Source organism: Dermacentor albipictus, chromosome 1 (assembly GCF_038994185.2).
Source record: "Dermacentor albipictus isolate Rhodes 1998 colony chromosome 1, USDA_Dalb.pri_finalv2, whole genome shotgun sequence".
NCBI lineage: Eukaryota > Metazoa > Arthropoda > Arachnida > Ixodida > Ixodidae > Dermacentor > Dermacentor albipictus.
In genome coordinates, this window is record NC_091821.1 from 14943834 (window position 1) to 14960820 (window position 16987).

The window sequence follows — 16987 nt, forward strand, 5'->3', positions numbered from 1 at the left end:
ACACGAATGAAAGTAATAATTTGCTATATTTAGTAAGAGATTAAAAAAATCTTAAATATACAAAATATGCACCTGTTTCCCAGTTTCCAATTTTTGTAAGTCAGATGACAAAAAATTATTATAAAGATTTGTTGGCGTCAATACTAGCCATAGTGACGAGCATGCTATGCAGGAAAGCAGTAGCTTTGCAAATGTGAAAACAGGTAAGTTCCTATTGTACAGGGAGCATTTATTTTTCCATGTTGTAGCAGGCACCTGGTTTGTTTTTTACTGCGTTCTTTAGGCTTGTAAAGCGACGGTTGTCAGGTCAAGGAGCAGGCAGAAACTTCCTCTTGGTGTAGCTCTTAGCTTTTCTGTGCGAGCAAGGTAGTCTAGTGTGCGATCAACTGACACTGGAGCCTACAAATGCTTCGTTCAGTTCATGTACAGCGCTATACAGTAGCGTGGAGTGTTGCACGATATTGTACAGCACTGAATAAAAGCGCTTGCACAGGCAGTTTTCAAAACGTAAGAAATTAGACAGCTAGTTAAGCTTTGGTTGAAGGTCGGCCTGAAATCGACTGAGTGCTCTTGCGTGAGTGAAAACACAAGGTGACAGAAAGGATTGCTCATAATAATTTGTACGTAGGCTGTCAAAGTGCTGGCGAATAAAAGCAAACCATGGTGGAGAAAATAAAGATGCACTTGATACTAGCAGAACACAATTGTCAAAATAACACACATTCATGAGCATCTACCATGGTTGGAGAGATCAATAAAAGAGCCTATACTTTAGGTCAGAAAATTGACAACCTGAGAGAAGCTTCTGTGTCTTCACTGCTGCTGTGATTTAAGAACCATGTTGCAGAGTGAAAAGTGCAACTTTTGTGCCATTTTATTGCAGAAGTGCTAGCAGCCCTGGAGGCTAGTTTCAATGATACCTCTAACCAAATTTTCTTTTCTAACCAATTTTTTCTTTTCCAGACTCCCCAATCTGCCAAATAGCCCAAGTACAGTTGTCATTTCTGTCAATCAAATTGACTGATTTCTATAGGCATGGTAATGAAAGAGTTATGTAACTGTGACGATGAAAATAGTCTCAGCTGGAATGTGTGATGCTATCATTAATATCGAACCAATTTAAGCCACTCCAAGACTGTCTTGCACGTTTCTCACTCTTACTGCTACAAGGTTTCCTTTTACATGAGCTGTTGGCATGGGCTCTTTCCTGGCTAAAACTGATCTACAGCTTTGAAAGTAACTGATATCAGCTGCAGGTTGCAAAGAAAATAAAGAAATCCTACTCCATCATGGGATGTGATTCTGCATTCACCGTGCACCACTTGAGTGCACTACTACAGTACTACAGCAGCTGCTCCAAAATGTGCTGCACAGAACAGGAGGGAATAGCTGCATTTCTCTGAGTCATGCTACACCCGTGAAAGCGATGACATTGGTATTGTGCACATACTCTAGTGTACTGAATGTGAAACATGTAAATTCAGATAAACAAGGTGCTGTTGCTACATTTCCCTTTCTTCTTGGGCTCTGTGCTGCCAACACAAAAGCTATTTTTGTTATCAATGAACCACGTGTTTCTGGCATCGCCTAATGACTAAGTTCTCTCTGTGTGGGAAGCATGTAAACATGTACAGCTAAGAGCAATAGGACAAGCTTTCTAGCCATTAATACCGCAGCTATTGTTTTGAATGTACTATCTGTCGAGAATGAAATGCCAGCAGTGGAGCATGTGGATTACAGTACATGCAATGCAGTCTAGTGATTAGCAATGGACAAGAGGATCAATGACCACACCAAATGTGCCATGAGCAGATCTCTGTAAAATCGGCTCTCGGTTATCTCAGCCCATGAATGTGGGTGAGCAGCTGTCATTGGTGCAGTATGTTGGTTGTTCTGGTGCGTAGCTGCGGTTTATGAGAGAAGTGCATTCTCATTTTTCTTCTGAATACTGCTTTTGTTGATGCTTAAGCATTGCTCAACCATGAATAACTAGCGGAGGACTTCAATTTGAAGAAATGCAGTGCACGTAACAGCCCCAAGCTTCCTACAGTTGAACTCCTATTGATGTCGTAATAAGAATAAAAGTGGCAGTGGAAAAAGAAAAGTGAAAATAAATATATGCTCCAGACATAAAGTGAAAGCACTTCGAATAGCAGCATTATGTGTCAACAAGTGCTGCTTGTGCTAAAAACCAACATACACACATGCTGAAAGGATGATTCTACTGCCTTTACATTTTTCGACCACACATCCTATGCACAAAACTCAATAGGCCTCAGTACAGAGAGGAGAGAATGAAGTTTAAGTGCGACAAGAGGAGTACCGATGTGGGAGCTGAACGGGGCACCAAATGACATGACTGATGTGAGCAAAATTTGTCAAAAAAAAAAAAACCCACCTGTGAGAACCTTTTACTACAAGCCATTACTGTGTTCCCTATTGCATAAAAAGACCCCAGAACAATATAAATGTTTATCTCTCTTTCGCTTTCAATGTCTCTCCCGTTGTTTCTGTGTAACATTTGTTAACCACTAATAAATGCCAACATTAGCAATTTTATTGTAAAATGCCAGACTTTTAAGCTTGTTTAAGACTACTGCATGAACACCAACAACTCTGCATTACATATTTGCATCCAGTTAAAGGCAAAACTGCTTTAGAAAAATACAAATACGGTCACAGATTGACATTTGGACCCATAAGTTTTGGACCCGCTCAGTTATTTCGATCCAGCACTGCCGAAGACTCTACAGGATCAGTGTATAACAGCAAGATAAATTTTGGTTGCCACTGCATCAGTATTTCATGAATAAAATTCATGAATATCTCTGCTTGGGGCGCAGATCCTTCCAGCAGGGAGTGCCTGCTCATAGCATCCCTTCAGAAAAGTCTGTGAATTATTTGAACAATCAACGCTTTCAGTAATAAACAAATTTTGGTATTTCCAACCAAAATTTTGTATTTTGGGGCTTCGACTGCAGTATTTTTTAAACTTTAAGGTTAGCAGGTTTGTAACTTGAAACATTCCTGCTTGAAGGTCAATCACGTGGCTTACATGTAGCCCCATGTGGCAGTGTGGACATCATATCAATAAAGGGAACTAACTTATCAATATTCAAAAGGCCACAACACTTTTTATGGTTGCCAGTAGTATTCATTCACTATTATTAGCAACTGAGATGTACACATTGCTGTAAAAGCACAAGCATGCCTTTACGATTAAAGGAATGAAGTCAGAACTTGCATTCACCAACATTTAAGGTATGACGACACTCTCAAGACTAAATTTTTTATTTTAGGAGATAAATATGGTACTGCTGCCCTTGTTAGGAAGATCTGCTAATTATGCATTTAAAGTTTAGAACGAATATATTGTAATTTGTTAATTCCATTTTTTTCTTTAAGAAGTGCCAAATTTGCCTTTCATGCCAGCATTCATACCTTTTTGAGCAATTGCTGTATCCCACAATGCTTTGGAATTTATGTAGCCCTACCTGAGCACTGTGCAATCAACTAAACTAACAATAAAAAAAATCATACGTCTTTGGGAAATTGTTTACGGAAAACTAAACACCCGCACAAAAACAAGCCTCTTGCTAGCGTATATTCTCAGATAACAGGCGCCATTATAAAGTATTACGGGTGGAATTGAATTATCTAACTCCATTGCATGCAATAAAACAGCATGCAAAATTTCAAGAAAAAGATCTGCACTGCGTGAAACTTCATCATTGTTGGAGTACCACAAGAATGAAGAAATTTACGTTTCGAGAAAAACAAGAATGAAGATAATAAGTTTCGGTTTCACAAACCCAATGTACACTTACATTATATAGTCTGTAACTTTTGAACAACACACGGTAGAAGCACGATTTTCTTGCGATAGGTAGAAGAGTATGTGGGGTTGCATAAAAACATAAAAGTAAACAATGCTGTTTTCTGAAGAAAATTAAAATTTCGAGAGTGTCCTCACACCCTAATACTATGACAACGGGCACAGAAAACAGATAGCGACTTCACTCGTTTCTTTTTTCTGCTCTCTTAAACTTCGATACACTTGAGAAGTACACATGTGGGCGCTCTTATGTACTTGATGCGCCACGACAAATGAAGCACTACTCCTCAGCAATAAACAAACTCCACAGTAAAAAGCTTCTCGCCTGGAGCAACTCCGATGCAGCAATGGCACCTGCGATGTCTTTGACGTCTGAAGTTAGGGACCGGATCTTGTGGAAGGTCAAGAACACCTCGAGATCCACGTCTGAAGGAAAACCACGAATGAAGCGTTAGCACGAGCACAGAACGAGCACAGCACGCGCTCATGTGCACTACGCACGGAAACGCGGGAAGCATGCCCTCGAGTTTGTGTATGCTTTAGCACGCGGCAGTAAACACTAGCGATACTTGTGCTTTGCAAAGTGTTTGTGTCAAATGTTCTCGAAGGATAGTTTTTCGCTGCTGGAAGGCCTTGGCGCTGAGAAGGCGTGCCAGTAAAGACAAGAACTGAAACGTCGTTTTACCACCTAAATACAAGGGCCGCAACAAGGGGCAATCACTTACATCCTTCGTCGTCTTTCATTACTAGCTCGTTCATATAACGGTCCTTGCGAAGGTTGGCGTCACTGAAGTAGAACTCCATCTGCGATGGGGAAAGAGATCGGATAAACAGGCATTTGGCCCTGTCTTAGCTTTTTTAAAAAGGTGAGCCGGAAGAAGCAGCAAAAGAAGTGATGTCAGCGAAATTCGAGGTGCTGCTAGAAACATCAAACCTGGTCTCGAATGCTCTTGAAAAGTTTCTTCTTTCGCCTGCGTACTTTTCTTTTCTCGCTTTTGGACGTACTCGATTCTTGCAGTGACGTTCCACTGCTGCTCTGCGCGACTTCTCCCATGTTTGTAGGTATCTACGGCAGCTGCGGTCAGGTAAACGGACAACGATCGGTTTGCGTTGCCCACAGGTACAGATAACAGCCACAGTGGTAGCACAATGCAAGACAAAAACAACGAAAGCGACGAAACTAGCAAAGCATGCAAGCGTGCAACCGGCGCGGCATCAAAACAAATGTGACGCACATTGTTGCCGGGTCATCACCATCACTGCGTCCCCTCCGCCGCATACGGCGAATATGATCTACACTCTTCACTCTACACTCTTAAAACGGTTGCACCCTTTGGGGTGTATATTTGTCCCACAACAATAATCGTCATCTGCCTTGCTTGCGTTTCCTTTCCTGAAAACTCGGCGCTCGCTACTTTCCTGTCGAGAATGCTGCGTCACACTGATGAGGCGCATGTCGTTCGTGACTGGAAAGTATCGGGCTCGCAGCGTTAAAGAAAGGAAACGCGGGCAGCACGGATGACGATTATTGTTGGGGGACAAGATACGCCCCAAAGGGTGTAAATATTTCTAAGAGTGTACATTCTTAACACCCTTTGGGGTGTAAACTTGTCCCACAACAGTAATCGTCATCTGCCTTGCTTGCGTTTCCTTTTCTGAAAACTCTGCGCTCGCTACTTTCCTGTCGAGAATGCTGCGTCACACTGATAACGCGCATGCCGTTCGTGACTGGGAAGTACCGTGCTCGCCGCGTTAGAGAAAGGAAACGCGGGCAAGGCGGATGACGATTATTGTTGTGGGACAAGATAAGCCCCAAAGGGTGTAAATTTTTCTAAAAGTGTACACACTCTAAAAACAATTTACACCCTTTGGTGCTCATCTTGTCCCACAACAATAATCGTCATCTGTCCAACGCCTCCTATAATATACAATGGGCGCGTTAAGTTAGCGCGCTCCGAACTCCAAAGGAGCACGCTCGAGTGCGCTCGAGTGCGACGCCTTCGGAGCTTAACTTAACGGCCATTTTCGCCGACTGTTTTCGGGTGCACGAACGTGCCGTCTGGCGAATGTTATGTTGCTTCCGCATCCGCTATTGCACTTCGCGCGCTTCTCGAAAATGGCCCCGCCGACCGTACTTCTGCAGCCCTTGTTTAGACGATGAAGAGGTAGAAGAACTTGACGCGCGGCGACGCAGGCAGCAGCAGCAGCTTATGATGCGATGCAAGCTCAAAGCGCGCCAACACGTTGCCGATCTCGCCTGACAGCAGCTTCAGACGCCCGGCAGCGCGGCGGCGAGAGGAACGAGTGGGCAAGGAGAACCGACTTGCATTGGTGGAAAGAGTAGGAAAGACGTCATTTTTCCGGAAGCCGTAGCAGGTGCGCGCTCTCGTGCACCGTTTCCAGCATAGAGTTAGTAGAACAACTCTAGAGGAAAAGCTGGGCCGGAAAAGTGGGAACCTCTAGGCATAGAGTTACTATACTGACTCTAGAGGACAAGCTACCCATAGGGCCCATGCATTAAAATCGGGAACCTCAAGAGCGCCGCCATGTTGCTACGCGCCGAGGTTGCCAGCTCCTGAGACGCTTGCTAGACTTGGTGACAGTAGTCAGTTTTAATCCGGCAACAGTAGCAGCGTAGCAGCATGGCGTCTCGCTTGAAGAGTTGTGCTGTGTGCGTGCAGCCGTTTGTTTGGGCTTCATAAGCCGGTTCTTTATTCTATGTTGCGGGATGGTGTGGGTGTGGTCCATGTTGGCCGTAGAGCTGGCAGTTATGCAACCGAGGGATGATCCTGTTCAAGCTTCTGGCGGTATGCGGTTTTCAGCGGTCACGCCTGTTGCAGGAGTGTCACTCGACGACGTTACGAGCTCGAAGCTGTGGTCAGACTCCTCGTTGGCGTTCCGTAATTATCTTCGCACGGGCGCGGTATGTTGCAAAAGCCGCTTTCGCGATCTATCGTCGTGACGATAGATCGGGTTTTTTATTATTATAAGTAATGATCCAGCTGTAGGGCACATGTAACCGACAAACGGAAGTCTCAGGAGAGCACCTGAGATGGTAGTAGAGCAGGCGGCGCAGGAACTCCAGGGCACCCGAGGGACAGTGGGGGGATCAAAGCTCGAAGCAGAACGGTACGTAGGTTGGGGCCGCCGAGGCAGGTGTGTGCCAGGGAGTGTTCGCACGGACAGCTCCCCTGGCACGCGCAGCCGTGCCTCGCAAGGTCGAGATACATTAAAGGCACCTGCGCCCATGGTCTTTCTTTTGCCTCGGCGCAGTGAGCACGATTAACGAGAATAATGTGGAGGGCATCCGGTGCAGTCGCGAATGCATCATGACAAATGTAGCTCGCGTCGCCTGGCGTCTGTAGTAATATCAGAGTTGGTTGTATGAACTTTATGCATAATACGTTTTGTTACGGTACCTCAACGGAATGGGTCTAGAGGACGGTGTTGGTACATTTTTTCGTACCGCCCTAATCCTATACCCCCACTACAAACACACACATACCCCCTTTTTTTATGTATACATACAATTCCTTGCCATGACGGATCATAGCCTCCTTTATTTTTGAAAAATAGAGGAGGCTATGGACCGATTGACCAGTTCAAGTTGTCAACTTGTCAGTAACTGTCGTAGGAATCACTGTAATAAACATAATTCCACGATCGGATTGTTTACTTTCATTTTTTGCTGTAACACTGAGGACTACATAGAACTTTATTTTGTATATGTGAGAGAAGTACGTGGGTATCACGAGCTTAAGCCAATGTGCGATACACAGACAAAGCAGCTGCTACAACATGAACTGCATTGAGGGCCACACAACACATACGTAATTAAAGGTGCAAAATATAGGGGGAAGCTTCAAAATACGCTCTGTAGCACTGCAAAGTATAACATATATTGTATGTGTACAATAAATGTTCAAAAATACAATGCATCAATGTACCATTTGCCTTCAAGTTTATTATGAAGTTCAAGTTTACTGAAGTTTATTATGAGCATATGTACAACAGGGATCAACTAACACACCTGCAGTCGAGGTGTGCTGGCTGCCTCAGTGTAAGAAAAAGAAATTGGGTAAATGTCGACACCAGTGCCACTGCTTCTTGCCTCTGACCTGCACGTGCCTCTGCGGCATCTTTGTGCACAAGTGTGCTGGCGTGGTGAGGCGTAGGAGTCATCCGAGAGAAAGAGTATTGTTTACATGGAGGAGTGGCTGTTGACATTGCCTGTCACTTTCCCTCAAATGTTTCCTTGGCGACTAGGGTGACACACCCGCAGTCAAGGTGGCTGTTCGAGGTGTGCTGGCTGCCTAAACGAAATAAAAAGAAATTAGATGAATGTCGATACCAGTGCTATTGCTTATTGCCTCTTACCTGCATTTGCCTCCACGGCCTCTTGGTTTGCGGAGTCTGTATGAGGGAGCTGCTGTGGCTAGGCGTAGGCATTGTCTAAGCAAAAAGAAAAGGCCATTTAAATGGGGAATTATGGAAATAAATGCAGTTATGTCTGCTTCTTGCACTCTTCTTGCCTAAAAGTTTTCAAACATAGTGTCCAGAACACACCAGCACTTTGACTGCTTCTGCTTTTTACCTGCAGGTGTTGTTGCGAGATCCTTAGTATGGCTGCGTGCAGCATTGTAACACTTGGTGGAGGCATTTGAAGTGGTAGCCAAAAATATAAAGAATCATCCTTGTCTGCACGAATGCTTTCAATTTCTAAATGCAGTGGTAACTATCACTATTGGTGCAAGGCCCCCCCACATCTATGCGGCAAGTGCCATAGCTCGAAACTGAATTGTTCCTTTATGTTTCACAAGGCATCTGATATGTCCACATTAGATGTGATGTGTTTGTTTTTATTTATCCCACTGTGGAGAGAGCATCATTAAATGGCTGAAGTACTATAGCGCCAAACAGACGACACAAGAAGAGACACGGACGAGCGCTTATGTCCGTGTCTCTTCTTCTTGTGTCGTCTGTTTGGCGCTATAGTACATCAGTAATATGCACCAACTAGCCCAACAAAAAGTTCTGCTGAAATATCATTAAATGTTTTGTTTATTTTTGCGTGTCTTGTTTTTTGGTTTATTTCTGAATTTATCATGATGCTAAAGTGACTTATGTAATGGCAATCAGCTTTTGTTTTGCAGAAAAACAATGCATTTCCTGACCCATTGTTTGACATCCCCTCACTCGCATAATTTTGCAGAGTATTCTACCTATATTGACTTGCTTGACCTCCACTAAAGGGTCTTGCATTTTTAAATACGACTCTTTCCTTAAAATCATTCGACACTTCTCATAATTTCTGTACCTTGGGCTTCTGATACTCTGCATTCACTATTTTTGCTTGTTTCTGACTAGAAATGTCTTCTTTAATTTAGAGCTTAAATTTTACCTTTGGAACACACGGAAGGGCTTGCCATTGCATATCTGCATAAAAGGGAAACATGTTTCATTAAACATTTGCAAAATCCCATTGAAGATTGATGAATGCAGCTTGCAGTGTGATATGACTGAATGAGCCATAAAAGTAACTCATCTCACTTGGTAAATGAAAGCACATATTAGTGTGATGCACAAGATACGTTACACTAACGTGGTGGGTTCTCTTGCTTATAAAGCAAAATAATCGGTGCGCGCGAGAAAAAAATTATTTTTGCATAACCCTTGTACACACTGACTTAAGGAAAATGAGCTGGAGCTGTCCACATGATGTACTTATTTTACCTGCGAGTATGGTCAACAAAAATGTGTCCCAGCTGCTTAGTGGTATTCCGGATTATGTCAGTATTGCATATGTGCCTGTTGTCGAAAATAATTGAATTTTGAAAGTGCTCGCAGGGATCTGATGTGCATATCTGCAGTTTATGGGTACATGTAAAAGACTCAGCATCAAGTGCAAGTGAACGGTCCCACAGGCCCGGAGTCGATCATGCAAATAGATTCGCTGCACAAATTTGTGACCAGAAAAGATATGCCACATGAAATGGCATGCAAGGAAGTGTTGAAAATATTGCACAGTTAATAAAACGCCTAAGCTATTAATATGTGGCTTGATGCACTCGTTATGCAAAACGGAGGTGAGGCGTGCAGACAGGAAACAAGAGTAGAGTATTTACAAGCAAACAACACGCGCGCCGCCCACTTCTCTACTCTTGTGTCCTGTCTGCACGCCTCACCTCTGTTTTGCATAATGAATCCTTACGAACTAGCTCAGCTTTCTGTCGTTCTAAGTCTCGATGCACTCTATTTCGTCCGCATTAGGCACTCGCCACTTGATTACTTCGTGGCACAGAAATACTCGGTCATCAGGCTGTTTTTCTGCTGTGGCCTTTGTAGAAGCATGATTGTTCAAAGTGCAACAATTAAACAGATTCTTTGAGTTGCTTGTGGCTTCGCCAGTACAATTCCGGTGCGCTGGTCCGCCTGTCCAGCAATTTCCTACTGAAGGGAAACCTGCAAATAAAAACACCGCTCCGCATGCAGAAAAATGCTCTACTGTGACGCTTCTCGAACGATTGTGATGTACCACAAGAGCTGCCTACTCGCGTGATATTCTCAACTAGGAGATAAATTCGTTTACTTACATGTGAAGGTATATGCCAGACCACTTCGGGGCTTCGGTGGCACATAAGGCACGAGTGTGTCATAGCGTCCGATGTCGACGCGCGATCGCATGTCAAACGAAACTACTACGCATCCAAAAAACAGATTCGAAACCGAAATTCGCGTCATCTTTTATTGCATGAATGCGTACATCGTGATTTACATAAGTCACGGACTTAGCGATCGCTTTCTGTAAACTTAATATTAACGTACCACCTTCATAAAGCCATCAGGTATGCGTTTTTAGGTGACAAAGCATAAGGTGACCTGTACTTGTTCTCAGCTCTTTCAATAGTAATTGCGCTGGCCACATTGACCAGTAGCAACAGGGCGGCGCCCTAGAGGTTCCCACTTTTCCGGCCCAGCTTTTCCTCTAGAGTTGTTCTACTAACTCTATGCCTCTAGGGCGCCGCCCTGTTGCTACTGGTCAATGTGGCCAGCGCAATTACTATTGAAAGAGCTGAGAACAAGTACAGGTCACCTTATGCTTTGTCACCTAAAAACGCATACCTGATGGCTTTATGAAGGTGGTACGTTAATATTAAGTTTACAGAAAGCGATCGCTAAGTCCGTGACTTATGTAAATCACGATGTACGCATTCATGCAATAAAGGATGACGCGAATTTCGGTTTCGAATCTGTTTTTTGGATGCGTAGTAGTTTCGTTTGACATGCGATCGCGCGTCGACATCGGACGCTATGACACACTCGTGCCTTATGTGCCACCGAAGCCCCGAAGTGGTCTGGCATATACCTTCACATGTAAGTAAACGAATTTATCTCCTTGTTGAGAATATCACGCGAGTAGGCAGCTCTTGTGGTACATCACAATCGTTCGAGAAGCGTCACAGTAGAGCATTTTTCTGCATGCGGAGCGGTGTTTTTATTTGCAGGTTTCCCTTCAGTAGGAAATTGCTGGACAGGCGGACCAGCGCACCGGAATTGCACTGGCGAAGCCACAAGCAACTCAAAGAATCTGTTTAATTGTTGCACTTTGAACAATCATGCTTAGAATACAAAGGCCACAGCAGAAAAACAGCCTGATGACCGAGTATTTCTGTGCCACGCAGTAATCAAGAGGCGAGTGCCTAATGCGGACGAAAAAGAGTGCATCGAGACTTAGAACGACAGAAAGCTGAGCTAGTTCGTAAGGATTCATTATGCAAAACAGAGGTGAGGCGTGCAGACAGGACACAAGAGTAGAGAAGTGGGCGGCGCGCGTGTTGTTTGCTTGTAAATACTCTACTCTTGTTTCCTGTCTGCACGCCTCACCTCCGTTTTGCATAACGAGTGCATCAAGCCACATATTAATAGCTTAGGCGTTCTATTAACTGTGCAATATTTTCAACACTTCCTTGCATGCCATTTCATGTGGCATATCTTTTCTGGTCACAAATTTGTGCAGCGAATCTATTTGCATGATCGACTCCGGGCCTGTGGGACCGTTCACTTGCACTTGATGCTGAGTCTTTTACATGTACCCATAAACTGCAGATATGCACATCAGATCCCTGGGAGCACTTTCAAAATTCAATTATTTTCGACAACAGGCACATATGCAATACTGACATAATCCGGAATACCACTAAGCAGCTGGGACACATTTTTGTTGACCGTACTCGCAGGTAAAATAAGTACATCATGTGGACAGCTCCAGCTCATTTTCCTTAAGTCAGTGTGTACAAGGGTTATGCAAAAATAATTTTTTTCTCGTGCACCGATTATTTTGCTTTATAAGCAAGAGAACCCACCATGTTAGTGTAACGTATCTTGTGCATCACACTAATATGTGCTTTCATTTATCAAGTGAGATGAGTTACTTTTATGGCTCATTCAGTCATATCACACTGCAAGCCGCATTCATCAATCTTCAATGGGATTTTGCAAATGTTTAATGAAACATGTTTCCCTTTTATGCAGATATGCAATGGCAAGCCCTTCCGTGTGTTCCAAAGGTAAAATTTAAGCTCTAAATTAAAGAAGACATTTCTAGTCAGAAACAAGCAAAAATAGTGAATGCAGAGTATCAGAAGCCCAAGGTACAGAAATTATGAGAAGTGTCGAATGATTTTAAGGAAAGAGTCGTATTTAAAAATGCAAGACCCTTTAGTGGAGGTCAAGCAAGTCAATATAGGTAGAATACTCTGCAAAATTATGCGAGTGAGGGGATGTCAAACAATGGGTCAGGAAATGCATTGTTTTTCTGCAAAACAAAAGCTGATTGCCATTACATAAGTCACTTTAGCATCATGATAAATTCAGAAATAAACCAAAAAACAAGACACGCAAAAATAAACAAAACATTTAATGATATTTCAGCAGAACTTTTTGTTGGGCTAGTTGGTGCATATTACTGAAGTACTATAGCGCCAAACAGACGACACAAGAAGAAGAGACACGGACATAAGCGCTCGTCCGTGTCTCTTCTTGTGTCGTCTGTTTGGCGCTATAGTACTTCAGCCATTTAATGATGCTCTCTCCACACTGGGATAAATAAAAACAAACACATCACATCTAATGTGGACATATCAGATGCCTTGTGAAACATAAAGGAACAATTCAGTTTCGAGCTATGGCACTTGCCGCATAGATGTGGGGGGGCCTTGCACCAATAGTGATAGTTACCACTGCATTTAGAAATTGAAAGCATTTGTGCAGACAAGGATGATTCTTTATATTTTTGGCTACCACTTCAAATGCCTCCACCAAGTGTTACAATGCTGCACGCAGCCATACTAAGGATCTCGCAACAACACCTGCAGGTAAAAAGCAGAAGCAGTCAAAGTGCTGGTGTGTTCTGGACACTATGTTTGAAAACTTTTAGGCAAGAAGAGTGCAAGAAGCAGACATAACTGCATTTATTTCCATAATTCCCCATTTAAATGGCCTTTTCTTTTTGCTTAGACAATGCCTACGCCTAGCCACAGCAGCTCCCTCATACAGACTCCGCAAACCAAGAGGCCGTGGAGGCAAATGCAGGTAAGAGGCAATAAGCAATAGCACTGGTATCGACATTCATCTAATTTCTTTTTATTTCGTTTAGGCAGCCAGCACACCTCGAACAGCCACCTTGACTGCGGGTGTGTCACCCTAGTCGCCAAGGAAACATTTGAGGGAAAGTGACAGGCAATGTGAACAGCCACTCCTCCATGTAAACAATACTCTTTCTCTCGGATGACTCCTACGCCTCACCACGCCAGCACACTTGTGCACAAAGATGCCGCAGAGGCACGTGCAGGTCAGAGGCAAGAAGCAGTGGCACTGGTGTCGACATTTACCCAATTTCTTTTTCTTACACTGAGGCAGCCAGCACACCTCGAACAGCCACCTCGACTGCGGGTGTGTTAGTTGATCCCTGTTGTACATATGCTCATAATAAACTTCAGTAAACTTGAACTTCATAATAAACTTGAAGGCAAATGGTACATTGATGCATTGTATTTTTGAACATTTATTGTACACATACAATATATGTTATACTTTGCAGTGCTACAGAGCGTATTTTGAAGCTTCCCCCTATATTTTGCACCTTTAATTACGTATGTGTTGTGTGGCCCTCAATGCAGTTCATGTTGTAGCAGCTGCTTTGTCTGTGTATCGCACATTGGCTTAAGCTCGTGATATCCACACACTTCTCTCACATATACAAAATAAAGTTCTATGTAGTCCTCAGTGTTACAACAAAAAATGAAAGTAAACAATCCGATCGTGGAATTATGTTTATTACAGTGATTCCTACGACAGTTACTGACAAGTTGACAACTTGAACTGGTCAATCGGTCCATAGCCTCCTCTATTTTTCAAAAATAAAGGAGGCTATGATCCGTCATGGCAAGGAATTGTATGTATACATAAAAAAAAGGGGGTATGTGTGTGTTTGTAGTGGGGGTATAGGATTAGGGCGGTACGAAAAAATGTACCAACATCGTCCTCTAGACCCATTCCGTTGAGGTACCGTAACAAAACGTATTATGCATAAAGTTCATACAACCAACTCTGATATTACTACAGACGCCAGGCGACGCGAGCTACATTTGTCATGATGCATTCGCGACTGCACCGGATGCCCTCCACATTATTCTCGTTAATCGTGCTCACTGCGCCGAGGCAAAAGAAAGACCATGGGCGCAGGTGCCTTTAAAGTATCTCGACCTTGCGAGGCACGGCTGCGCGTGCCAGGGAAGCTGTCCGTGCGAACACTCCCTGGCACACACCTGCCTCGGCGGCCCCAACCTACGTACCGTTCTGCTTCGAGCTTTGATCCCCCCACTGTCCCTCGGGTGCCCTGGAGTTCCTGCGCCGCCTGCTCTACTACCATCTCAGGTGCTCTCCTGAGACTTCCGTTTGTCGGTTACATGTGCCCTACAGCTGGATCATTACTTATAATAATAAAAAACCCGATCTATCGTCACGACGATAGATCGCGAAAGCGGCTTTTGCAACATACCGCGCCCGTGCGAAGATAATTACGGAACGCCAACGAGGAATCTGACCACAGCTTCGAGCTCGTAACGTCGTCGAGTGACACTCCTGCAACAGGCGTGGCCGCTGAAAACCGCATACCGCCAGAAGCTTGAACAGGATCATCCCTCGGTTGCATAACTGCCAGCTCTACGGCCAACATGGACCACACCTACACCATCCCGCAACATAGAATAAAGAACCGACTTATGAAGCCCAAACACACGGCTGCACGCACACATCACAACACTTCAAGCGAGACGCCATGCTGCTACGCTGCTACTGTTGCCGGATTAAAACTGACTACTGTCACCAAGTCTAGCAAGCGTCTCAGGAGCTGGCAACCTCGGCGCGTAGCAACATGGCGGCGCTCTTGAGGTTCCCGATTTTAATGCATGGGCCCTATGGGTAGCTTGTCCTCTAGAGTCAGTATAGTAACTCTATGGTTTCCAGGATGGTGCGCGTAGAGCGCGCTCCGCAATCACGCACCGGAAGTCGCTTTTTAGCCGTTAAGCTTAAAAGAGCGCGCTCTGCTGGCTAGAGCGCGCTCGAGCGCCTTAACTTAACGCGCCCAATGCCTGGAACGTGAGCCGCAAACGCGCTGCCCTGCCCTCGACTGTACACTCCTCCTTTTGGTATAAAGCCCCTCAATCTCCCAAAGTAGCGCCATTCACTTCCCTCCTCCTCCGCTCGGCGCGGCCTCGATGGTGGCGCCGCCGGCGGTGGGCCTGCCGTAGCAGACGACGGCTAACACGCTACGGGAGGAAATCCGCGGAAAAGTTCGTTCGAGTCCTGCGGAGCAGTTTTTTCAATCTAGATCTTGCTTTGTCAGTCGGTAACTGGCCTTAAGAATGTCGTGTCGGATTTGCGGAAGAAATAGAGAAAAGCACCATTATTCAAGGCGTATTTAAGGCGTAAAGCGCGCGCACGTTGAAAGTTCGTGTTGCTGAAACACGACACAAGCACGCGGTGTGCTCAGACACGCGAGTAATTACCAGAGTTTCAGGTTTTGACAGCGCGAAAGTATGTGCACGTGGTTTCGTAGGTTAATTTACGTACCTGCAGGATGCTTTTGTTCGGCCGGCGCGTGAGAGATTCCGACTGTCTGCGGTCAGCAATGCCTGGCAGCAGGGCCGTTTCTGTTCCGCGCCTTTTACAGATGTACGTAGCTCATGCACAGGTTGTGGTGGCCATGAGCAACGTTTTCACACATAGGCGGTATAGGTAATTTCAACAACGTACCAGCATATGAAATCGTTATTTATTTATTACAGTGCAAATGGTTAGAATTTGATAGAAAAGAAAGAAGGAACTTGATGGGACAACTGGAAAGAGGTTCAGAAAATAATTATCCCCCTCCCTCATTGGCACCAGCAACACTTTTGTTGAAGTGCTAATTTTATCTATGTATACTACGTGCGTCTGTATTCTTTTGCGTTGTAAGTTCTCACAAGGAAGCAGTGTTGCGTTAACTGGAACAGTCAAGGCACACAAGACAGAAGAAAAGTTGATTCTTGGGTTTTACATCCCAACACCACGATCTCATAAGGCACGCCATAATGGGGGCTCTGGATTAATTTTTTTTGCAGCTGGGGTTCTTTAACGCACCCCCAATGCACTGGACACGGGCCCGTTTTGACACGGGCGTCAAAAGAAGTGGTTGGAGGAACTGTGTCACTTCACAAAGCCGCGCGTTCTTTGCCACTTGCTTGAAGTCAGCCCGCCCGATCTTGTGAATCCACACTTTTCTTCGTTTTGCGTTGCGCCCGGCGGATGGTAAAACAAAAAGCTTTTTGCCGTCACTGGGTCTGTTGTGGCAACCGTAGGCGCAGCAGCACGGCATCGCATTTAAGCACTCGGCCCTAGCACATTGTATAAAACTACCGCGCTCCTTCAAACCGCCTGCCGTACTTCGTCGCGCAGGCCCAAGAATGGGGGTCGCAGGCCCAAGATTGGGGGTCGCAGCGCGCTGGAAAGAAAAGATATACAAAAGCGCGGCGCCTGCTCTGCGCCGGAAAGAAAAAAATATACAAAAGCGCGGGGCCCGTTTTCACGTGACACAGATTGGCCAATGGGGGA

At 44.7% G+C, this 16987-nt stretch overlaps 1 protein-coding gene and 1 long non-coding RNA gene across 4 annotated transcripts in view; one reads left to right on the top strand and one right to left on the bottom strand.

Moving 5' to 3' along the window:
* Larp7 (La related protein 7) overlaps positions 1-5193 on the bottom strand; it is a 61993-nt gene extending 56800 nt beyond the window's left edge. The window contains exons 1-4 of one of the 2 annotated variants that reach the window (XM_065451905.2): positions 5071-5193; positions 4770-4910; positions 4561-4639; positions 4161-4261 (exon numbers count right to left, since the gene is read on the bottom strand). In XM_065451905.2, coding sequence (XP_065307977.1) covers positions 4161-4261; positions 4561-4639; positions 4770-4889 — 300 coding nt within the window. In that variant the 5' untranslated portion in view covers positions 4890-4910; positions 5071-5193. The other variant, XM_065451904.1, reaches the window with a different exon arrangement.
* A 5793-nt stretch (positions 5194-10986) lies between these two features.
* Positions 10987-13872, top strand: LOC139054667 (uncharacterized). Of its 2 annotated transcripts, XR_011511414.1 has the most exons (4): positions 10987-11209; positions 12368-12402; positions 13352-13426; positions 13491-13872. It is a non-coding gene; the product is annotated as an uncharacterized lncRNA (long non-coding RNA). The 2 variants fall into 2 exon arrangements; XR_011511411.1 differs by having other exon boundaries at positions 12368-13426.
* Positions 13873-16987: the final 3115 nt, after the last annotated feature.